This window comes from Temnothorax curvispinosus, unplaced genomic scaffold (assembly GCF_003070985.1).
Source record: "Temnothorax curvispinosus isolate PA1 unplaced genomic scaffold, ASM307098v1 QBEX01007256.1, whole genome shotgun sequence".
Taxonomy (NCBI): domain Eukaryota; kingdom Metazoa; phylum Arthropoda; class Insecta; order Hymenoptera; family Formicidae; genus Temnothorax; species Temnothorax curvispinosus.
Window position 1 is genome coordinate 19,987 of NW_020217036.1, and position 26,178 is coordinate 46,164.

The following is a 26,178-nucleotide window of genomic DNA, read 5'->3' on the forward strand; positions in this document are numbered from 1 at the left end:
GAATATCTATTTGATTTTCAATCTGAGACGATAATATTAATAAGAAATTGGAAGTGTTAATGGTATTTTTAATTTCTTAAAACATGGTTAAATAGTTTTTTGTAATAGCATATTTTTAAAATATTTTATTCTTTTATTTATTTATTTTATGAAGTAATGCCGTAATTTTTTAATTGCACTTTATCACAGACAAGATTATAGTATTCTGGATAAATATATATAAAGAAATTCGCTCACGAGAAAAATAAAACTCGGAATCAGACGGGTACGGTTAGCGCTGTTGGGCATGAATACGGACCCTCGTAAATCTTTACCTGCAAACTTGTTCCCTACAGCTTTGTGCCACCTTTGTGAAGTAAGGTCAATCGTGGGAACGGACTACGGCGAGTATTTCACGACGCAGATACTTATTAAGCCGATTATACGAAAATCGCGTTTCTCGCCGAAACATTGATACATATCCGCAAGATATCTTGAAATTTATTGAATTATCCTCTGTACGAATTCTTTCAACAAATTTGGGCTATTTTTTCTTTAAAGAAAATACTGGAACATCGCTAATTTTAGAATTTGAAACGGTTGAAAATGAAGAACTTTTTATCTTTTAACTAACTTCAAGATTGAAACAGATGTAATAAAATTTGATCCCTTAATTGACTTTACGTCGGGTGTATTTTAACAGATTCGTCGGTCAAAGTTAGTTAAGATATTCGGTGTTGAGAACTGAAGATTATAGCGAGGTAGGAATTTAAGGAGCCGCGGGAAGAGATGTTGGGAAAGCGGAGAGTGTAGACATGGAAATGAGCCACGCTAACAACGTTCCGCCGGTACGTTCAAAAATAGCACCGACTAAAAATTGCACAACGTCGCGCTCGGACAACGCGGTCACGCAGGGGTCAAGAGTTAATCGGGTATTTAGTGGGGAATGTGGACCGCGCGCGAGACGTGACGAGACGAGACGAGGCGCCAAACGTCGCGGTGGTGCCTCGTGAGACGATTAAAGGTAGGCATACAATGCGCATGTGTGTCAGTCGGGACAAGAACCTCGAGAGTCGCGTGACTCGTAATTGGCGGTGGAACTAACAGCTGATCTCGCTCTGATCGCAAGTCGCAGCGCGCTGCGTAATCGAGCACGTGTCGTACGTACGTATTGTACGTACATGACCTCCGTCTTTACATTCGTCATATCGACTCACCTTCTATCCACCGTGTCGTAGAAATACGATTTACTATATTTTTTTAGATATATCTAAGATTGAAGGAAAAGTTTTTTTATTAAATACATAAAAAATTCATACAATTGATCTTATATAGTGCTCCGGCGCTTAGTGTATGGATCGGCGTTACGTTGTATGCAAGTATGCACTTTTCATTTTACTTCAGCACATTTAGTGAAGCCTACTCCATTATATACGGAAGCATTATTTTAATAACGGTATAAATACGTTAGATCGCCAACTGTTCGAAGCGCCATTTACTCGATGGCTCGGGGACTACCTCGTTACGTTACCAAACGATATTATTCCATGAAAGGCGGTTTAATTATCCCGCGCGCGATTCTTTCTGAAATTCCCCGTGACCTCGAAACATAGTATGTATACGTGCACCGGTTTCGTTCGCGCCGCCTCCACGTGTACCGGTAATTCGTATACGTGTATTGTCTCCGTATGTGTGCGCGCACTTTCGCAACGCGATATTTCGCGAGAGCCAGTCGGCCGACCACATGGTTCAATTCCCACGCATTTCTCTCTCGTGCCCTCGCTCCCTTCGGCCCCGGCTTTTTTCGCCCCTCCTTCCGCTCCTCGCTCCCCTATCTTCATCTCGCTTGCCTTCGTCGTCGATCCTGTCCCTTCTTTCTTGGCATGGCCACGAAGGCCAAACCCGGACCGGCGAATTTCGCGCGGAGCCCTGGCCCACTGAGGGAGACGTCTCAAAGAGCGGCGGCCGGCTCTTTGGCAATATTAACAAGCCCACAGTCTCCAAATACGAACGGTCGATTGCTCCGAACTTCTTCTTGCTTGTTACTTCCCGTAATGGAGAAAGGCGTGACCGCGCTTTCATCGAATCCGCTCGCGCGAGCCAACTTGAAGAAAAATTGTTTGCTTCTTTTGTTCCTTCTCGAGAGACAATTGTGCATTTGAATCGATTTTTTGGTTACTCGTTAGTTTCTATCATTTAACTTTTCACTTTAAAGTTTCTTATTTGCGTTCAAAATTGAAAATTATATATTATTGAAATTACTTTTCTAGCTTTAATTAATGATAACATTTATTGAAAATCCAATTCTTTGCTTCTTTGTTCATTATATGGTTACACAAGATGTATATAAAAATATTTTAAAGTTCAAAAGTGAAACAAATATGTATTGATTCTTGATACAATCTGGTATTTATTATTATTGACTTAAATTTTCGAGCCTTAGTGATATTTTTCATTTAGGAAAATGATGTAGGGGATGATTGTGCGTTTTCTCGTGGGACATTCTCGGGCTTTTTGTGCGCGCGTAGACAGGAGGGCACAACGCACATCGGAAACGAAATAAAAGGAGGGCACGCGCAAATGAGCGCAGACGCCTCGACCCATTTTCATTTAGCGCTCGCCAGACAGAAATAAAAATAAACTGCCTCTGTGCTCTTCTCGTGCCTTTAACAAAACTCGATTCGAGGCTGCCGCGCCACGGCTAAAGAGAGCATTTTGTGCGCGTAATTGCGTTTCACGCCGCGTGGGAGAGGCCGGCTTCGATCGATTGCCCGAACCGATGGACTCCGCCAATCCTCTTATCCTATATTCGGTTTTCCTATACATTTCGTGATAAATAGTTTATATCGTATTACGATCACCCGCCTATAATATATCGATGTGAAAGATATATCGATCTAAAAAACGGCTTTATTTGTATTTATGTATTTCAATGGTAATTTATTGAATATGGTTTCAAGAATGTTTAGATAGCATTAAATACATTTTGAACGTATATTAATATTATAATAAAGCTTAAATTAATTATTATATCAATAAATATAATCTTCCTTCTGTGATACACTGAAAATGAAAATATATTCCAACCAAAATATGAATAATTCCGCGCTGGGATAATTTTATTATCCCTCTTGGTAGTAAACGAGTTAACCAATGACGTCATCCGAAGCCGCAAACTTGTTAATTTTCAACGAACAAACGTTTCCATCCCATTTTCCTGAAAGTTCTCAAGCGGGGAATCTCGCGAGTCTGGCGAGACCAGACTATAGGCGAGAGCCTCCTCGCGGTTCTCATTGAGAGCCGTCTCTCCTCGTGGAGAGGCTGCGCCGGGAAGCTCCGTTGGCGTATGAGCTGCATTCATTTCCATGAACTCTCAACGCCGCGTTCGAGGTTGGATCGCGTCTCGCGATTCCCCCTGCTCCTTCCTTCTCCGCCCGCTCCTTCGGTCCCTCTTTTTCTGACCGCAGGCGGTCGGTCGCGGACGAAGCTCTCTTCCTCTTTCTCTCTTTCTGTACGAGACGTATATATTATTCTTCTGCTCTCCGTCGTTCCCTCGCCGATGCAGTCTCTCTGGTCTTCGTGGTGGTAGGCAAGGACGGCGGGAACCCAGACGTCACGTGCTTTGTCCGCCAAGCTCTCTCGCCTTTTCTCTCTCCGGACCCCGTAGTACTACCGCGAGATGCGCGCGCCCGCACATATACACATACACATCGGCTGCAACGCGCGGCTGCGCGACGTAAGACCCATCTTACACCATGCGAGAGTTGAAGTCGTGCAATACAAGATTTCATCTGGCTCGGAATTGTATACGTAACAGCTATGACTATGTAACAGAACTTGTAACAAAATCATTATGTGTCATCGTATAAATAATATTGTTACACGTACATACTACGTTATATTGATATTAAATATTAAATATATGCAAAAAGTTGCATTATCTATCTAAATGAAATCGCTTTAACAGTGTATTCACGCTACAGAAAGAAATGTATTATCTCGTAACTCGAGTTTTCGCGGAATAATGATTTTTGTGACTGTTTTGCATTTCACGACTTCAATTATGGCGCACGAGTAGGTATTGCAACTCTCGGGAGATTTCTACAAGATTGCATACAGCAACATAGCTGTTGTACGTGAAATCGTTGCGGCAATCAATTATACGGAAGTAAAACCTTCTCTCTAATTCGTGCGATTTTTACACATTCAAAAAAACATTTTATTTTTATGAATGAAGTTTCGGTTGATCGGTCGACCGATGTCAATGGTGGAATAGCATGAAATTTAATGCCAAACTCTTTCTAGAATAGAGAATATAGTTTAATATTAAATTGCATTGGTTAATTATGTAATAACAATTATTAGTATGATCTAGCATGATAATATTATGTTTAGCAAGTTCAATGTTTGACAATAGCCATTATTATCAAAGCACTATGTGATTAACTGTCATTTAGCATTACATCTGTTTTGCCATTGTAATTAACATACCGCAGTGTGTTAAAAATTGCCAATTTCGTTTGTTTGCCGAGCAACGCAAGCTCAGAGAGAAACGTGCATGTGCAACGGATTGACGTAACTCGTCGCAAGTTAGTTACGCGTTCAATTTTTGCATGGTGCAAGACGGGCTTAAGAACGCGCAGTTACTACCGACGCTGCCGCGCCCTGTTCAACCGGGCCTCTCTTTTTCGCCACTCGTTCTTTTCTCGCGTTAGTATAATCCACCTTCCTTCCTTCTCCCGTCTCTTCCTTTGCTTTCTTTCGTGTGCGCGATGCACGTCATCGTTTCTCTCGCGCGTCACGTCGTGCATATTAAAAACCGTGCGGTAAGTGGAAATAATTTTTCTGCATCCTCGATATTTTTAAGAAGCTCTCGGGCGGTAGGAATTTTGAACGTGTTGATTTATGTTCCCGTATTAAGTCGGCTATTTAAGTGGCAGGTGTGGTGAGAAACATGAGAAATTTAAGGCTAATAAAAAAACCCTAACGACTCTAATGAATAACTCTAATGAATTACAAAAGAAGAGATACAAAGATAGCATATTGTTATAGGGGCAATCATCTGTTGACAAATGTTAAAATGCAAATAATTTTCTCTTGTCTCACCGATATTTTGAACGTTGCATAATATAAATAATTTATTTTATTTTACATACTTAAACAGTGGCCACGAGAAATATCTTTGTCTAATAGGCGAAAAAGCTTAGTATCCCGAGGAGATTAAAGATCCTAATCTCTGAAAACTGTAGCTTTTTACATATCTAGAAGTATCTTGGACGGGAATCAAGGTGCGCCATATGCACCTTGATGCACCCAACCTCTTTCACCGATTGGCTTCTCGCGCGGCTACTTTTGTTGCTCGACGTGGTGGGCCAAACGGGCGGGCAGGCCCCTCGAAGCATATGGGTCATTTTGTTACCCTCCTTTTTCCTCTTCTTCGCCTTTCCTTTGCCACGGACTCTGCACACTCGTCCCTTTGTCCCCACTATTCCCCCTGCCCTCTCTCTCTTTCGCCAGCGCGCACGACCGGCAAAGGTAACTCAACTTCGGCTTATCTGCTGCCAGCTGTTGATTTTTACAGTATCTTTTTATATATCTATTTTACTAAATTACTATAGTGAAAAATCGATATTAATTAGAAAATGAGTATTCTAATTCAGAATAATCGAGATAGATTTTTCGAAGTTAATCGAAAAATAAATTTTTTTAACTGATGATTTTAAACGGACTGAGCGTTGTCTCTCATATTGTGCCAAAACGACGTGCCAATAAGCTTCCACGGCTGTTATCTCTTTTTTTACAAGACTATGTCGCGTCGCGACGAAAATATATCACGTATTTATTTTTGTGGTCAAGTTATTGTAACACGACTGTTACGTTATATGTTATAACTCGACTGTTACGCTTCAACTGTGGCTTCGAATTTTCTCGCGCATTCCTGGATGACGAATCATGTTCGTTCTCAGACGGGCAAAGATAACATTTCTGAAGTGCAAGGACAGCGGCACACACACGCGGAAACAATTCTATTGCAGTATTTAGACTTCTCGGAATTATCGTTATCTTCGGATAACGATAAAATAGCTTCTTATTGATTTGAAGGAAAAATAGAGATTCAATATATACTAAGTTTTCTATTTCGATACATCCCTAACGATTAAAAATACTCGAATTGTACTTAACTCGTAATAATTCTCTAAAAGCTTTTCTTTTTACGTTCTTTCGAAATCGAGTCGATTGCCCCCTCCCTCCCTGCGGCGTTCAATCAAATTGCATTTCCCCATTGCGTCGGTTCATTGCTCCGTTGTTCCATAAGCCATAAATAATCGCGAGTTTTGCCCGTTGGAGTAACATAACGCAGAAGACAAATTGTTCTCGCGTCGGAAGAAGCGTTTAGTGTCGGTGTCGAGCTTACTCGGGTGAAGCTAATAATAACGTTGGCGCCGATAATCGTTCGCGGAAAAAGCGGCCGGTTAAACATCTACATCCAAAGCTTATTCGGCCGGCAGAATCGTCTGTGATGACGGTGAATAACGCTGATGACATTGTTTACGCGACGAATATGCAATGCTCCGGGATCCGTTTAACACGTGTAATTTACGCGCGCGAGCCGCGCGTAAATCGTGCACGATCGCGTACGTATAATAGCCTCGCGCACGTGCGAGCCTCGGCGGTACCCATGCTTTGTCACGTAACAGCGCGAGGAATAGATTGCTATAGTTATTAAAAGCGTGTCGGGCCGTTTTGGTTAGCGAGCTGAACATTCTCGGGGGAGTCCGCGCGAATTCACTCCGAGTTCATGGGATTTATTACTGGATTTACTTCGCTATATTAGTGTAGGACCTATCTGGTGAGAACTAAATCCTATTTTGGCTTTCTCTGCGAAACATGTTGCTATAAATTTCGTGATTTCGTATACCGTGAGTTTTCTTGTTTTATAAATAAACAAAATCGAAATTTGTCGATCTATTGCTTTTTCTATATTTTTTATTTTCTTTGATGTTTTAAATTCTATATTTTATAAAATTATAAAAATAGACTTATCTTGGAAATTTAGTAAGTTACAAAGAAAATAATGATTAATGCATCAATTACGCCAATTTAATCTATATTTGAATGTATTATTATAACTGTCCTTGTATAAATAAAGATGAAAGTTTTTATACGTACAAGATATCCTACAATTATTATATTTATTTTAATAGCGTAGACATTAAATGAAGTCAAAAATTATATAAAATAAGCTTTTGTTGAGAAAAATCTAAGCAAAAGATTGTATATACAGACCAATACGTGTAATCACTTTTTATTGATTTTTACAGCTCAGGTAATATTGATCTTTATTGCTATTTTATCTCTTGGCTTTTTATACCTGATGGATTTTACGCGTACTATTCAGTGGATAATTGACAAGTTGATTACTAGTCACAAACTTTAATTGCTAAATACAAATTATTTAGTTCTCGTTTTTAATGACTAAGTTAACTATTACGGTTAACTATTCGATTTAAAGAGAATTATTAAATCCAATATTGAAATTGTTTAAGAATACAATTTATTTTTATTTTGCGATCGAGAAATAAAAATTATATAATGTATCATTATCATTTTTTCTAAATACTTTCGTCTCGAGAGAAGCAAAATTATTTGATTTTAATAAGTCTTGATAAAAATAAGTCATTACATTTTTCGCGATTTGTCGTTTTCTCGATTTATTAAAATTCTATGAATTCCATATTTCTCGTAAAAATTTGGTACAAAGTAACAATAAATTAATTTACGTACATAGATACTTTTTTGATCGAAATTAAAATAAGGTTTATTCTTTAAATGCATGCGCTATTAGTGTACCTATCGAAAATAATTTGATATTAAAGGAAATGAAGATTAGACATATAATATTTTAGATATTTCGTAACGATGAGACGAAATATAGCTAACGTTATTCGGCTCCAGCACTCGGCATTCTTTTTTTCTGGCGTACGTCACGTGTTTACGTTAGGCGGTCGGACGGGCGGGCGGCCTTACCGGCATTCGCGTAGCGAGCTTCGAGCAGACGGGCAGCAGCAAGCATTCGCTTTGTGCGATATTGCGTTATCGCGTTCGGAGTACTATTATTCCTTACGCATACTTAGCGATTGATAATCCACGCGACAAGTAAAATCTCGCGATTAACAATCCGAAAATATATATAATCGAGCCCTAGCTCGAGCGATGATCCTTCATCAAGGCGGATATTTGTATATTTGCGCTGCTTATCTGAAACCAAAACGATAGGTAACGGGAGTTGTATTCTCGATGGTCATGCATGATCAGTATGATAATGAGTTCGTTAAAGATTGAAAGATTTTTATAATTTTTCAATCAGTTAAACGGAATGTGTACAATATTTTTTTATTAAGAGCGCGGAGTACGCGAATCGTTGAATCGTGAGTAAGTCGAGTAAAGAGAAAGTCACGATAGAGAGAGCCCGCTTATTAATAACACGTGCTTCGTGGGATTTATTCGTCCGAAATGTATAGGTATGTTTTGCAATACGGAATTGTGATTATATCTTTGAACATTGCAACTTATTGTTAGTTAGTTGTTACCTCGAGTATCTTAATCGCATCATATCGCAGTATCAGCACAATTACCGATACTATATATTCGAATTTTTCAATTATTAACAACAAAACGTCATTAATCGAACGACCTGTTAAGTCACACGTATCTTGATATCTGCGTAGCGTACATATGGCCTTCATACATCAGTGATTCGTGGAAACTACCTACCGCTTGAGGTTAGCGTTGTATTAATTTTCGGGAGGCCGTTAGTGGATAATCGCGTGTAATTGCCTTTTTTTCGTATTATTCTGCCGTCGCGCAATCTAGTAAAGTGCGCATCGCGTGTCGGGAGTGTCGTGCTAAGTGTCGCGCGATCGTCGTATCCTGATAATTAACTGCCCGTGCGATTGTAATGATATCGCGAGTGATTATTGAGTGTCATGAAGGAACGCAGGTGTCGGAGAGGAAAGCCTGGGGCAGCAACCATGGTATAAGTTCGTAATTTATTGTTCTATTTATTACACTTGTGGAATTGTTGATAATTATTCTATATTATTTTCTGAAATAATATTTCGCGCAACAATTATTTCCTAAAATAATTAATTATTTCAAACGTTACTATAATTTAAATTTATTTTACATTTTAACGTCATTACTACATTTTACACATTAACTCCGCTGCTGCGCATGATATCAGTGAATGATAAATTATCTTTTAACTGGAAATGTAATAAATCTGCGATCAGATGTGTATAACCTGTTATAAAATTGTAATTCTAATTTATCACAATGTACCCATCTATATGTTTCTAAAAAGATTTTATATTGCTTGAAACAAAATGAAATCATATGAGATTCGATAAATATTTTATCGCGAAACTAAATAATTCTATATAATTATCTTTGTAGCGTGCACGTAATACCTGCACATAAAAGCTCGAAATACAGTCAGCTAAACAATAAAAATCAATATCGCCTGAGCTATAAAGATCAACATTATAAACGATAAATTAGTCAAACAATTAACAGCGTGAACTTTACGCGATACCATTAGCCGATTTTAATCATCTATAATCCGAGAATAATTATGCCGTCAACGTTTTCGTGTCGTCCTCGGATTTTCGGCTTTAATTGATTTCGCAAATGTACGCTATTAAGGTATTATAGCGGGTAGTTGCGGGTGTTTTATTTGTCTCTCCGACGAATAGTATAGCACTGTCTCCGTTGCCGTTATGCAACGGACGCAGGTCTTTCTCCTCGTCGACCTGTCCCGTGGACACACCTTCGAGTCAAGAGTCATCAGTTGTATTTATAGAACGTGACTCGGTGATTGCATTGCCGTTTGCTGGTAACAAGTCGCCCTAATGACGCCATTGTGTGCTACGTCTGTTGCACCTGCATCCCTGCAGCCTTGCACTCGGCTCTCTCCTTTTTTCCATCGATCCACGTGACTTCCTGGCGCGTGTATATGCCACCAGTTTTCACATTGTTAAATTTTGACATACGATCAACTATTCTTTTCCGTTCGAGCGGCAACCGATCTTTTAGCGGTCCAATTCTTTTCTATTAAAAAATATTGATTACACGACTTGTATTTGTCGTAACTCGCTTTCGGCGATAACTCTCCGCTATCGTACTCGCTCGTGTCGTTTCATTGGTGTCTTCGCGCGAAGAAACGGGACAATAATAATTGCACCTTCGTGGGGAAAAAGAAAAAAAAAGAAATAACAGACGAGAAACACCGATGATTCTCTCTCTCGTCGGACTTCATTAATTACTTTTAATTCGCCTCTCGTGATTTAATCGCGCCGCGCCGTAGCGAGATCGTCGCAGCGCTCGCTCGTAAAAGTCGTAAAAGTCGCGGACGTCAGAGATACGATGGCTCGCAATTAATGGATAATCCCATCTTCCTCTTTCACACCATCTTCATTCGCGCACACACCTCTCTCTCTCTCTCTCTCTCTCTCTCTTTCCCTCCTTGTCGGCACGTTATATTAACTCGCGATGATGAAACAGTACTCGTTATGCCACGCCACCGTCGAGGGGGGTATCAGGGGAGCGGCGGGGTAGGCCCGATCGTCATTATACGGCGTTTATATCGTCGGCCGTATTTATCGCGCCGGCTATGGAATGCGACAGTGTGATGTACGGCGCGTAGTAGGCACGGCAGAAACGTTTTCTCGCGTGCGATTCTCCTTACACGTTTTCGCCACGTCGTCTTGATGTATAAATTGCATCGTTCCCTCGTTGCGTAGACGTCTTGTAAAAGGAGAATTGTTTCCGATAGAGACATAAAAATTGCGATCGAGATCGGTCGGTTAGGAATTATTAAGCTGAATTTATCCCCTAGTCCAATTGCCGTCAGGCAAAAAAAAAACTTTACGTCATGGGAAACTTGAAAGAGAATCTCTGAGAGTTGAAAAATCACAACATTTTTCTGTTTTTACCGTTTCGAACATTAAACATCAGAATTCTGTTTTAAAATTATATTGGGAAAGCACTTTAATAAAGAGTCATAATTGTAACTGTTATATCGCTTTCTTAAAACGTGCTAACTTGAGAGATTTGCATTAAACATTCTTGCAAATGATTATGCAGACGCGCGTAAATGTGTATGTGCATAATAAACGTATGTCGGCCCTATAAACGGAGCAGCGCGCTCGTATAACCAAGCTGCGACGGTCATAACGTGCTTGGATACTTGAAATCGCAGCAGTTTCATTGGCCATTGTATCATCATGACGACAGGGAGGTGCGCGAAGGTAGAGTAGAAAAAAGCGCGACACGCGTTTATATTTCTACTGTGAATAAGCGAACAGACATATTCCACGTTGTACAGAATGCATTAGGGGTTGTTACATTGCAAGTCTGTTTGTTGCACCTTTCCGAGACCGACAATAGTTTTTAACAAATTTCGTACAAATCTCCAATGTAATATCTAGTAAATTTTCTTTTGGGGATGATTTTAACAAAAATTATGCCATCAATGTTTATTACAATAAATATATCAATCAATAAATTATAAATATATTTTATTGCTCAAAAATATTGCATTATACATTTTTGATGAACTTAAGTAACTTCAAATTACGAGTGTCTAGACGACACGATAAAAGTATAGACTACTTTTATCAGCTTATCAGTTGTAATGTATTTACGTTATCGGTATACGTTTATTCTTATTATATGGCTTCGGCGTTATCTACTTACCAAGCACTTACGTAAAACCAAGTGTACAATGCAACGATGCAGTGTGACAGTTGTTCATTACGAAGGTACATTTTCTTTTATGAAATGTTGATCAATTGGACTTAATTTATCAGTCTCTCTTTCTCTCTTTCTCGCATTGTACCTCTAATTGAGATATAAAACGATTATGTATAACGTGACAATAGAGAGAATTATAATATTTCGTTTCTAAAAACGATTTCTTAATCTTATTTCTCTCTCGAAAACCTGTTTAACATTATATTTCTCGTGCCAATCGAAGGTCGTTTGATACGCTAATAATTCGTACAGTTGAAATGACGATAAATAGGACCGGACCTAATATCGGCAGCCAACTGCAGCGCTAACTGGTATAAACGGCGCTTTCTTGCGCGAGCAAACTGTCGTGTTATTCCGTCTGCGAAAAGAGATTAATAGACGCATTGTACGCTGCTACGACATGGCACAGTAATGTCGTGCATGCTCGTAAGTAACGCCGGGAATCATTGAGAACAGGCAGCGCACACGTATTCGGTTTTCTCTCTCTCTCTCTCTCCTCTTGTTTTCTGCCTATCGTTTTCTGTCCCTTGCGATACGTGCGCGTTATATAAGGACGAACGAGATGCATGAAACGCTCACTGTAAACGTTATGAGGTGGTTATAACGTAACACCGCCTAAGGCTAGATTACATCGCAGGTACGCATCAGAGAAAAATTTTTCACATATATAGACTTATTTTCCCGCGTTTATGCGCCGACATTTCTCTCGCAGAATCTTACCGATTCGTGTGAAATAAAGTGGTTTGGTCTTCCATGGATTCTCTATAGCACACTCGTACCATTTCGCTATCATATATTTTAGTGCCTGATTATTATAGTGGATTAGTATATTATACTAGCTAATATTTTTTGTTTTATTATACCTGTAATATATATACAGTAGAAAAGTGGAAGGAAAGAAGATGAGAAGACAGTGTTATCCTTTCATTTCGGTTTTATTATCACAGCAGACTTATATTATTACATTGCTATCAAATAATACGAAGCTATTCGGTTGTATTATAACGCGGAATTTTCTCATTTTTGAAGCTGGCATATATCGTTTAGATATAGAGACTAGCGCCATATACAGTTCGGGGAACTTTATTCGCGATACACACGGCAATTACGAGGCCAAAAATTGATCGGATTAATAATTATTAAGCGACTCGTACGTAGGAACAGTGAGCCATATCAACCTGCTCTATTACATGACGTTAGTTATTGCTAAAGTAAAATAACCGTATCGTTTTTCCGCCGAATCTATATCCGTACACATTCGTCAGTTGAAATTTAATCTTTTTTGTAACTTGATCACTTTTGTGACATCACATTTTTTTCAGTTGATACTTTTTAATGGATCGGCGTAAAAATAAACCTACTGTACAATTGAAATTCAATTTACTGAAAATTACTATTTGCACGAGTGATTTAACACCGTTCATAGAACTAGTTACAATGTTGCGTTGTTTATTTTTATGCGCGTTGCACATTTTACGCGACGTACGTGATACGTTCGCGGCCTGACGTGGATGGAATAGCACTCGCGGTTTCCGTTTGTGAAGAAAGATGCGCACCGACTAACTTAGCCGTGGTTTCACGCTCGATGGTTCGCCCACGTGGCGGTATTACGCGAGTCCCGCGGGGTTAGCGGGAATGGGCTCGGAGCCGCCGTCGTATTATTCTTCCGAGTGGGAATCTAGCGAGCCGCGCGCCGCGGTACGAGAGGCGTCATCGAAAAGAGAAGAGAGCGGAAGACAAAAGGGAGACTATTGCAGATACGAATTATTGACCTGTTTACCGCTTTTGCTTGCAAAATTATCCACTCGTTCGGCTCGCGAATGGCCTGGCGGCTAACGCGCCGCTAAACGGGGGCGCTTAAACGCCGGAAGAAACCATCAAAGCCGCTCGAGATATGTTTCCCTCATGAATATTACTTATGACTTTCACGGCGCGCTCTCGCGGGAGTTGGTACGCTGCCAGCGGACGTTAAAGCGGGAAAAGAACCTCCGGCCGATTATTCCGGGGAAAGTACCGCGGTTTCTCTTTCTCTCTCTCTCTCCTTCCTTCTCTTCTTTGCGACGTTCTCGCATCGTATAGCGAGATATCAACGATATTGGTCCGGTAACATATCATGGTAGTTAAAATCCCAACTTGGATAAAATTTCAATATGCAAAAATGATATATTTATGTCCACTTGTAATAATGGAACGCATTGCATAAAACATTTTGTTACCGAAATTATTCAGGTTTTTAAATATGCCGATTATAATATTTACTTTTGTCAATTTATTAAGAATATATATAGGAACATCATGATACATTAAAAAATTAATTGTATTTATATAATTTAGGCCTTTTTTTAATGAAAGTGAAAAATACTACATTATATAACTTTTTTTTGGCAGAAATAATTTTACTTGTGTGTGTTTTCTTTGTTTTAATATATTTTTGAGAACACAGTCGCAAAGTTTTATCTGATACACAATACTCCGTATAATAGCGTACAACGAGATCGATATTGTTTATGCTACTATAAACTGAAAGTCTTGAATACTAGAGCGCATAGAGTGCATAAACCAGTCAGCGGGAACAGTTTTTATTGCCCGAGTTCGTTAACGTCTCCAAATAAATTATTGTCGATGTCGGCGATTTTACTCGTGATAGCGAGTGTCGCTTCGATTGATTATCGCAGTTCGCATCGGTGGCGTAATTCAGCGTCGCGCGATAGAAATTCTTCCCGTGTTGCGACACTCGTGTATTGCAGGCAAATTGTCGTAACAAAAAAAGAAGAACAAATCGAAAACTGGGTCGAGTTGAACGATCGCGTACGCTTGGCAAACGTATAGCGCACGCGGTATAATGAGCCGATGGTTGTTGACAAACAATCCTGTTTACAAATAGCCAATCCGAGGTTCTTGCGCCCGTTCCGCGGCGCTCGATGACGAAAATAATTATTCTGTCCGCGTTGTTCGTGCCAAGGGTTATGGTACAGAGCCGTCAGTGGCCGCTTATGTAAGGCAAGAGTGCGAGTATACGCGAAGTCGTTGGTTTCGTGTCAAGGAGTCCCCATTTTTCCGTTTAATGTGCCACCGTTCTTCGAGGACATCGCTAAGCGAGGGACTGGGCGCTCGCGTATAAAATAAATCTATCAACTACGATAACGTAATGATTGTATCTCTATTATGGTAGGCGAGACGTGGAATGTATGCAAGCTGCATGCTAAAAGTCGTTAAAGCGGTGTGGTTGAACGCGAAATTAACTCTTGGTCGAGAAAGTATTTACTTTACAATTTTCGTATAAGATAACTTTATTAATATAGTAGGTATTTACTTAATATAATGTACACACAATATTTTAAAAACGGACAATAAGATTGAAGTAATTTGAATGCCAAAAACATTTCGGTGAAGGATATAAAATAAAGACTTTTTTTTTTGTGTTATAAGCAATATTTCTGAATTAATTTCCGTTGTACTATCGTGCGACTTGGAATCCGTGACGACAGGATCCTGTCCGCACATCGGTCACATACCTCGATCGCCTTTGAGCACACCGAATTTACGGTGTAACGAAGGCACTCGGTTAGGGCTATGTGTGTCGAGCTGAGGAAGGTGAACGAACCTGGAACGAGCCGGCTTCGCTCGGGAGACGATCTATCTCAATAGCCCGTAGGCATGTAGGCACTAGATTTTCCCTTTTACTTACCTTATGCTAATACGCGTCTTACTTTACGTTAATCGAGTAAGTGAATGACTTCCTCTCCGGGGCTACTTTACTCTCAGGTGATTGCGACATTTTGCGGGACTTGCGACATTTTACATGACACGACAGTAGCTCGGTGATTAGTATCTACTTTTTTTATCGTATAAGGTAAATGTACCAATGCTGGGACACTTAAGACCTATGTCTAGACACCTTTATCATTTTAGTTTTTAAATAAGTATAACGCGAATTACAATCAAAGATAAAAATATAATACAAGAAAAATATTTTTATCTTTAATTATTTGATTTTAATTCGCGTTATAATTTATTTAAGGACTAAAATGATAAAAATGTCCAGACATAGGTACGTACCCAAGCATTGGTACATTTCCCTTAATGTCTACAGACATCGCCGTTTCTAAATCTTGCATTATTTAAAATTTACAAATATACATTCCTCGTATTTATAAAATGACGTATCTCTTTTTATATCTTCTCTTCTGCCAGTTGCCTGTCACATACCATGCTTGTGAGATTTTTAATAATTTGTCATTCGTCAGACGTTATATTGAATAATTGATTCTATGCTCGTCATCAATAATTTTTATATAGTTATTATGTAATATCATTATAGTAAGGAGAACGATAGGCGGTTGAATTATTACTCGGCTCTATATCGCAAACAAGTCGTTTGATGGCATATACTTTAACTACCTTCCCGATCGATGAGCGAAAGTTGTTCGTCTATGCCTCGTTACGTTTAATACGCTACTTCCAAACTACTGTAGATTGGACAAAATTACTGTAATTCCTGAATAGTCTATATACGCTGTAAATATCTGAAAAATAGGCTGGCATCTAAAGATCCTTAGAAAAATCGAAGAATTTGGATGTCAATTACCTAATTTCTCATCGTACGCGGTTAATTAATGAATGCCCTCTCACGAAGTCACCGCCAACGAAAAGAATGAGACATAAAATCGCGCGAACAATAAAGCACCGTCACCTACGTTTCTTAACATGGAATCTTGCGTCGAAGAGAGAATGAATTATACCACGAGGTTTCCTATCGCGATTGTCGAGCTTATGGCCCATTTGTATGCCTAAGCGTTACGCTCGTGAAAACCGGTATTGGAATTTCCCAACCTCGTAGCCGATGACGAATGATAAAGATTCCGCGGACTAAGTAAACCGTGAGCGCGTTGTGAAACGCCGCCGTATAACTCGGACGATCTCGCTACGACATACGCGTGTGCTCACGCGCGCTGGCGAACGCATGTTATATCTACTCTCGGTCATCGATTCTGTGATGTGTGTTATTTTATCGGAATAAATCAATCCTTCGTTATCGATAAAACGACTGAACGGTCGTTCCAAGAATAGCGGCCGGAGCAGGGACACGGGTGTAGCTTGTACTTACCGCGGTGTGTTTTCACGCACGTATAGTTCACGCACGTAGAGTGCCGGTTTACTTAGTGCCCGCTTAGTGTCGATATGTCAATACCGAGAACACGTTGCAGCACGTGCTGTCTGCAAGATTGCGCAGCCTTAGCATACTCTCTCTGCTTTCACGCGAATAATATAATCTTTTTATAAAAAATCTGTATTGTGCTGCGTCAAGAAGAGAATTATAGGATTTATTGCAGCGATAGTCTAACACAATTTCAAAACTCGAGATAATTTAGTTCAGATTAATTTTTTTAATTCTTTTTACTATGTCTTCGCTTGGCTTAAATAATCTTTCTATCGATACACATAATTTATATCATAATTTTAGAAACGTGTCATTAACATGTGGTAATTATAGACTTTATAAGTGACTTTTATAAGTAACGTAACAACTTTGTTTTCGCTTCATTTCTCGTTTCGATATTTACGATCGCAAAATGAAAATTGACTTTGTTTTTGCTCGATGTGCTCTGGAAAACAATTGGAAAGTTAGATTGTGTTATATAACAATCGTAACGCAGGTAGCTCGAGGTCTCACGCCTACCGATAACCGATTCGCTATGATTTATGATGATTACTTATTTCTGGCTGACTTCACCTAATCTTCATGGCTGCGTTTTACAGCGATCGTTTTTGAGTTTATGATTGGCAATGAACGGATCGTAATTGATCTGTAATTGTCAGCCAGAGAACAAAAAGAATTAGCGGTTTCTTCCAATCGTCGATAGAGTTGTAGCGGTACTTACGGAGTTATTTGCCACTCGAAATTCAACGACGCTAGGACACCATTAAAAGGTGTTTTTTTTTTCGCGCAATGTAAATTCTCGAAACCATCTGATGAATTTTATGAAGGAGAAAAAAACGCGCGATCCTCGTAGCTCGTTTTACTGTCGCGTCGTCTGTATTCGCGCGCCTGACCTCGCATTCTTTTTGATCGCACAGCACATAGTCGGATGATATCCAGTAGTACATTCAGCTAATTTGTAGTATATACGCGCTCGTTAACGGAACGCCGGTAAAACTATCCAATAAATATTCTACATACGACATGTGTGCGCCTCACTTTACTGCCTCAAAGTTCCCGCTACTCGACTTTGATCCGCGGCGAAATTTTCTTCGAATTGTGGTTTGATACTACTCGCACCGTTCCGCGACCGATTAATATTTCAGACGCATGAATATTTCGCGAGGCATTTACCATTCACATTGGGACTGCCTGTACTTACACACATCAAACGGTCGTCAAAGCGTGATTAATGTGACATTCCACGTGGGAGGCTCGTGCTCCATCGACGAGACTTTAATTTACTCCGATTTCTCACAAGTACCTTTATTAATTCTTTATACAGCCGCGTACTTATCGTTCAAACAAGATATTTACCAACGTTTAAATGGCTTTTTCATTATATATTCGATTCGTGTCGTTGGAAGATTGCCGGATTCGTTTTCTCTGATTGGCGCGATATTTTTCAACATCAACGTTTTACGAACCATCCGTCGGCGGATGATATTGAATTTCCGTGACGATGTGCTGAGGCACTGACGAAGCCGGTCAATAATGTTAAAAAGCTATGCGCTGCCAAAACGAAATTCGACGAAGGTACTGTTTCTAACGAGCTTGCAAATTTCATCGCTCGTTAGCGTTAAGTTATAAGAATACGATAGTCAGGAATAGAGGTCCCCCCCCTCCCCCGTTTATCGAATGCGTGAAATTGTACAAGACGACGGAACGTTGTAGCTCAAAATTTGCGCAGAACTTTTCGGGTGACTTTGTAAATTATACATAGGAGCCATTCTTAGCGAGTTACAGGAATATGCGGGTACTGGGTAGTTCCGGACACAAGTACGACTACTCGAAGTTTCCCCGAGCACTCGAACCTCCGAGTTCTCAAACTCTCGGGGTAAGTCCGCAATTTGCAAGGACTACTCGAAAACGCGTAACTTCGAGAAGCCGTTTGCCCCCTCCTCCCTTTCCCCGCCGTTCAAATTACTACCACTCTGGCGAGCAGTTTCAGTGATAATTACGCCCGTCTGCCGTTCTTCGCGCGTTCATAAATCACGTTATTTAATCTTACCGTTTTACAAGAAATCTCTTCGTCGTGGCGCTTATCGCCGCGGAACCTTGGGCGGTTTTGTCTCCCATTGTTTTGCGGCCGTCGCTCTTTTTTTTCCTCAATGGCGAACATCGGCATCGAGGCGAATTGCACAACATTCATTGCGATTAACGTTACGTTGCACGGCCGCGGAATATCGCGTTGATTACCGTGAGGAGATACGCGTCTGCGCGTGCACGCTTCTCATATCCGCACGTAACATGTTTTAGCGAAATCCTCGAATGCAAACACAAGTTTTTTTTCGCAGTATTACATGCGTACAATTACTCGAAACTTTTTACATAAGACTAAAAACAATTTAGAACTTCAGACTGTAAATATTAAAGCACGATTTAAAATATAAAATTGTATCTAAAATAGATATTATGAATTACAAGCTTATTAGTAAATCCGAGATTAATAATAATAATAATAATAAAAACCGTTTCAAGTATCTCAAAATTGACATCAAATTTTCAGTTGACTTATTTTAAAAAGACTGAATTAAATACATAGAGGACATTTCAAAATTGGTGAGAAATAGATGCAGTTTTTATTTCTTGTAAGATATATATACAATATAAGGCGTTAGTTTTTCTACCGTAAAACTGTCACATTAATATATAGTTCGTAGAATATAAATCATTTAAACTGCTTTTGCGAATTAAGTTGTTATAGAAATGCAAATCATATAATTCGCGGTTGGAGAGAAATTATATAAATCCGTGCTCCGGCACGGATCGAGCGCGTTTTGCAGCCATTGCTGACGCGATTGCATAAATTCAGTGCATAGGCACGAGGCGTAGTAAGTAATAGCTGTAGTACTACGGCGCGTACTATGAGCGGCCACTAAATGGAAACTTGAATGAAACTGGGGGCAATCGTTTCTGCGATTCTAAGCACGGATAAGAAAATGCGCCGATTACGTGGTTGGGAAGAAAAAGGAACAGCGGTGTTATTACGTGACGTTACGTGCACAATATATCTTTTTTTTTTTAACTATACCAGACCGTTTCTTAATCAACTATAAAAAGACAAAATCTTTTTTATCGGCTGTTTACACATTTCACATTTACGCGAGGTGATTTTAGCGAAAATTATATAATGTGATTGCTTAATCAATTATATATATACTATATATATTACATATAATTATAGACGATATTTCTTTTCTTTTTGCACTTTTATTTCCATTTTTTTATTAAACGGAAATTACATTGAAATTAAAAGCGAGTACTGATAGGAGAAAACTGTTTCTGTAAGCATATTCTTGTGCATGCACATTGTTTCCAACTTTCTTGGAAATAATACTTTTATCGCCATATCGTGATCAAAATGCAAAGTATACTTAGAAAGATTTAATTCCGATCGCGCGGTATGTTTCTTCTTTTCTTATTTTCTTACTGTAATGCTGGAGTTGGAATTACTGGAAACACGCAGAGAATATATAATTCGAGGAAAGAGAGTTGTGCACGTACAATGTGCCGGTATCCCTTCACAGAGCGTAACTTAGAGGAGGATAGTGTCAATTCTCAGATCTTATCGAGTTAATTAAACGGGGCTGTATACATATTAATAGCGTTTATCCGCAATGTAATTTTACCAAAAATATCTTGCCAAATCTAAGAGAGACAAGTTGTAATTATTTTTTCTTATTTGAATTTAAGTGCCGATTATTTAACCCTTCGAAAAATACTTCCGTGTTGAAGAATTAATGGAAAGTGACGCGCGCGCGGGTCACTTGTTTCATTATCCGCGACAGTAACTCAATCTTTGATTAATGAGATTCGAAACGCACACGCGAGCGATGTGTCAGCTAGGGCTGACGGGGCGGGACAAGCGCGCATAATGTGATTCTAATTCATTCACACGCCAGGTGAGAGCGACCGCAGCACCATGTCCCGCCGAAAACAATTTTCTATTATTCGGCTGTCTATCCACGGTCGACACGGTCTTCCTTCCACAGTGAGCGTGCGACGCAGTCGATTTATTACCATAGCGGATCGCGTCGACGCGTTGAAAATTAATTGCACTATTAATTAGCTCTAATTAACATTATATTAAATTAATTGGTTTATTAAGTGGCTGTTATTGTGAATACATCTCCGAGATTATTCTTATCGCGATGTCGTGTGCAATTAACAAAAAAATAAAGAATATAATTTTGTTGATTTAGCTTTCTAATTGGTAGGTATATTCGAGATAATTTTTAATCAAGTGGAATGACGATATTATAAAACAGGACAGCGGCAATAGTTCCTCGTGAATTTCTCGAGTTATACGTGGTGATTATTTTCGTGCAACCCGAGGGAAAGCTGTGAAACATGTCACTTGTCGTCTAAAAGCGGAAACTGAAAAAGTCAGCAGGCATGTATACGTCATCTTTCCTACCATTTTCGGTGGTTCGAACCTGCTTCGAGAGAAAGCTAATGTGGAAATGCGACAACGCAAACGGTTCATCCGATTTGTCGCGAATCATCTATAAGATTCTTTTTTTTGACACGTCTCATTAAAGTGAAAGTAATTTCTTCACCAGGATAAAATTTGCAATAAATGTAGAGGCCATAATTTTATTATATTTTTCCTGACATTTCATCTTCAAGAAAATAAAAAAAAACAGCGACGAGAATTACAAGCTATCCTGGCATCTTATATTTTCTATCATCATTAGAGAGAAATTAATTTCTCGATAAGATTAATATTCCCGCCTGTCGACGCTTTTTATGTAAAACTTGAACATTGATTATTATCATTAGCTTTCTCAGGCATTTTAATCACATGAATTGGGTCTATCGGAAACAGAAGGTGGCGAAGGGAGAGAGAGTGCTAAAATAGGCGCGCGGTTATCCGTGACAATATTGGAACTAAAAGTCGCTCGGCGTGAGCGTGAGCGCAGCTCGCTCGGGGACACGGTCCAGATGCCTGTGTCGCTTTAAAGCGCCTACAAAATGCGCTCTCATCTGGTGTGACCGCCTTCTCGCGCGCGGCATTGCCAGCCTGCGACGACATTCTTGGGGCCCGGCGTGGGCGGGCCTTTACACGCGCCATATTTTGCGAATATTATGCGACTACGTTTCGCCCGGACCATTAGGTTTCGCCCGCAAAAAAGAATGCGGGGAAGGGAGGGAGCTGCTCGTTACCTCTGGAATGCTGGTCATTGATTCTAGCCGCAACCGGCATCGTAGTCGAGCGAGCAATGTACGACCTTTCGAAAACCTTTCGGTACGCATGGACATTGTACCGATTGAATGCCCAGCAAAATAACCATTATCTATAGACTGTGAATTCGGAGTCGTCGTCGATTCTCTTCCGGCATTCATCTACCGGTAAATTCACGACACCATCACACAACATCTCAAATATTCATGCAAGGTGTATATATTTATTACATACATATATATATATATATCTTTTTATATTAGTATTGACTATTTGATGAAAATTAATAATTTAAATATAAATTATAAATCAAATATACATACAGGGGAATGAGATATTTAATTAAATAGTGCGTTTAGTCAAATTAATTTGGACAGCCAATCTATAATCATATATCTAATTGAGAAGTTGTTTAAGCATGCATCTATACACTGAGAAAAAAAAATCGTAGATTCAAAGAAATATTATTTGATTCAACTAAATGCAGCGGTCACGGGCTGTCAAGCTAACATTTGTTAATTCAAAAAATATTATATTTAAATAGATTCAGAATTTCTTGATATTACTCACGTATATTTGATTTAAATATATTAATATTTGCATTAAACAAATCACTACAACTAAACGAGTTTAGTCAAATTTACAACATTTTTTTCTCAGTGTACATTATACACGTAAAGAAATTGAGATATACGAGTGTCACACACATGTCAAATGATTTTTGACACGTAGACTTTCGGCAAGCGACGAACTGATCCTTATACGTAACCCGGGCAACGTCGATAATGAAATCGGTGGCGCTCGTCACGACGAATTTACGGCAACCGTTACGCCGGCTGTAGCGCAATTTCCAGCACTATTTCGACCCTCTTTTTCCTCCGCGAGACGACGATCGGGAGAGCTCGATACTATCGCGCTTGCTTTTGTACGTGCCGTCTGCCAAGGTGCTTTTCGATCGAGCGCGCCGCGTCTCGACCGATCGTTAAACGATAATAAAATCGGATTATAATCCGCGCCGCGAGCACGGAACGTGCATTCGCGTCGCGATAAATGTCGGCAACGCTGATTGTACAGTCGTTCACCCTCATTTATCGCGGCCGGCGTTATTGGTGTCTGACCATGCCGCCCGTCTCTCATGCGCAGTTGAGCCCACACCGGTAATGATACGACCCGCCGACGATGCTTATCGCGAAAAGAGGGTCAAGTACAAGTTTTACGAGACGCCACGACGAGCTTGCGCCGCGTAACACACGGCCGGCTAGCTTTTTTCCCTTTTAGCGAGACGTCCAACTTAACTTCTTCGGTAAATCAATGTGAATTAAGTATCGTTCATCTTGGAATTAATACCGAGTAAAAAGTAGTTTAAACGATACCTTTGAATAACGAGTCGAGGGTATTGTTCATAAATTACATCCTGTCTTGTGTTAATTAGTCAATTTATTTGTCGTAGGACTAAGGATTTTACATATAGAGTTAACTTGTATTTAAATGTGCGATGTTAATGGTATTTACATTTAACGTTACTAATTGCATAAATGTGTAGTTATTATTTAGATACAAACTGTGCTAGGAGTATTATTCTCTACGAAAAATTAATTTCGAGTTTGACGAAGAATAAAATAAACGTCATGTCATCTCGAACAAGAGTTTAACCAAGAACGGCGGATCTGCGGTTGTAATTAAAAGATCGGTTATTGGCACGAAACGTCGTCATGCGCGCTCTCAACTGCACAAACTTATAGAAGAGTCTCGTCCGAAAAATGCAATATTTCGACTAATTGATTCGAGACGAGTGCTCGGGTGATTCTACATAGGGAGATGGCTCGAGAATATAACAAGAGACTGCATCGTTATGTTTTTGTGGTTGACGAGGTTTTCGAGCCAAGTGAAAGGAGACTTGGAATGTTTTCGATCGGTGGTATTGTTTTTATCTCAGTCGTGATGCAAAATGCAAAAATTTTTGATCACTTTCCTTATACGTCTGAATATATATCCGGGTGATAATATCTTGTCTCGTTATTAAAAACGGGCAAAAAAAGGAAATATATTTTCTATTTATATTCTCTATTAAAGCGCAACATAATATATGAGCTGAAAAGTCCATTAGCGAGAACGCAGAATTCCGCGAATAGATCAATAAATTATTCACACACATAATTATGTATAAATTGCTGAATTGGCTTCTATCTTCTACCTGCGGATGACATTTAATCTAGTATCCGAATGACATTTCGTGCGTTCGACGGGATGGGTGGGCAACTGCAATCCTGACCCTGAGCTGATGCGTGGGACAAAACGGTGCTATCGTCGCGATGCAGCGGCCGGCCGCAACGCGGTTTTCGATCGACGGATAGACGGGTAAGCGAGGACGGACTGTGACAGTGGTCGGCAGACGCATAGCTACATAGTCAGACAGTGAGTGCGGCGCTATTTTCAGTCCGCAGTCGCCTGTCGCGTCCACCGCGCGCCAACCCGGTTGGTCTCGACTTTGCTTAATCCCCCAGCTTTCAACTTGACACATCCCGGGCCGGTAGACGGACTTTCGAGAAGATCCCACGCTCGAATTGTGATGCGGCACAAAGTCTTGACAGAATTATCCGTAACAAGCTTATCGATTTTTTGTGTTCCTTGCTTTTTTTTTCGCTTTCTCGGATTGTTTTATATTACATAGAAAATTACGCTGCCTTATCCGTCAATTCAAGCGGTCCGATCATTATTCGTCGACAGACACGAAAGTGAAAGATGAATCATGCTCATCCTCGCGCGTTGAAACAGTCCGCGGCCGACAAAATGGCTGGTCTTACGACTGTGTCTTACGACCTGTTGTATAATCCGTTATCTTGCAAGACCGAAGCTTTTACACTCGTTTTATTGAAGACTTTTTATCTCCCTATTCCCTTTGCCGCACATTCCGCGACACGCGTCGTGCTGACGTGAAACTTTCGTTCACCGTACGATCGTTTGCCCTTAACTGCTTGATCGTTACTGCAATGTCATTGGCTCGTGCATCGTTTCGTTTGGGGGCACATGCGCCTCTTGCGTATCCGCGTTTTATCATATTTCTACCGTAAAAATTTTAATAAATAAAAGAATTTTATTACATGCGTAAAAAATATTCGATTATCACACGCATTAATTTATTTTCTTTTAAAGATTGACAAATATGCAACTTCAAAAGATGAGTTAGTGGTATAGTGGTATAACGGTTAACATCATGTAAATTTTTTCAACTTTTTCAATTATGTAATTCTGTACCAATTTAATATAACACTCTATATTATTATATTCCAAGCGTCTATATGAAAGAAAGCGACACTCGTATATTTGTCTCGCAATAAGAAATATCGCAACACTACTCATGAATAAGTCGATCGATATGTCCATCATAGAGCTCTCTGATGTTCTAGAAGCTCTGATAAAACGTTCTCGATACATTTTACCGTCGTTTAAATTCTACATCGCGGTATAGCTGAAGCAAGAACCTTGCGAGCGATACGTCGCGACAGAAGAAGCGCGTCTATCTTCGTGCTTCGATCACGCTCGAGTAACGCCGGCGGCGCAATAAAAAAAATTGCACCCGTCATCCCGGCGAGCTCTCCGTGCCGTACGCATAATTCGATACGCTTCTCGTGCAAATGTGATCGCGCATCTGTCCACGATATGTGCATAAATCTCACCGAGTCTACCGAGAAAGTCAACCGGAGTCATTGCAAATGCATGGGATATGCTAAGTACTGTTATTTTCGATCGCTTTCTTCGGTCATCAATGAGTCATTTGCTCCGCGGTTTTGCTAGACAAATGGTGCGAGTTTGGTTTGGATTTTTGAAAAATTCGGCTAAAAATTGTTTTAATTTCTAGTATTTTATATAATTAAATTTTTAAAATTTTTTAATGTACCTTATGTTTGATTTTTATAATTTTTAAATTTAATCTATATGAAGGAGAGATGAAGGAATAATTTTAAGGTTAAATAATATTAAATTTTTCTTAACTAAT

At 39.6% G+C, this 26,178-nt stretch overlaps 1 protein-coding gene across 1 annotated transcript in view; it reads left to right on the forward strand.

Annotated features, from left to right (window-relative positions):
* Nucleotides 1-8,967: 8,967 nt before the first annotated feature.
* The window catches only part of LOC112456841 (transcription activator MSS11), a 115,249-nt gene continuing 98,038 nt past the window's right edge, over nt 8,968-26,178 (forward strand). The window contains exon 1 of the mRNA XM_025019603.1: nt 8,968-9,014. Within this exon, the coding sequence (XP_024875371.1) occupies nt 9,012-9,014 (3 nt within the window). The 5' untranslated portion in view covers nt 8,968-9,011. The remainder of the gene's footprint in view (nt 9,015-26,178) is intronic.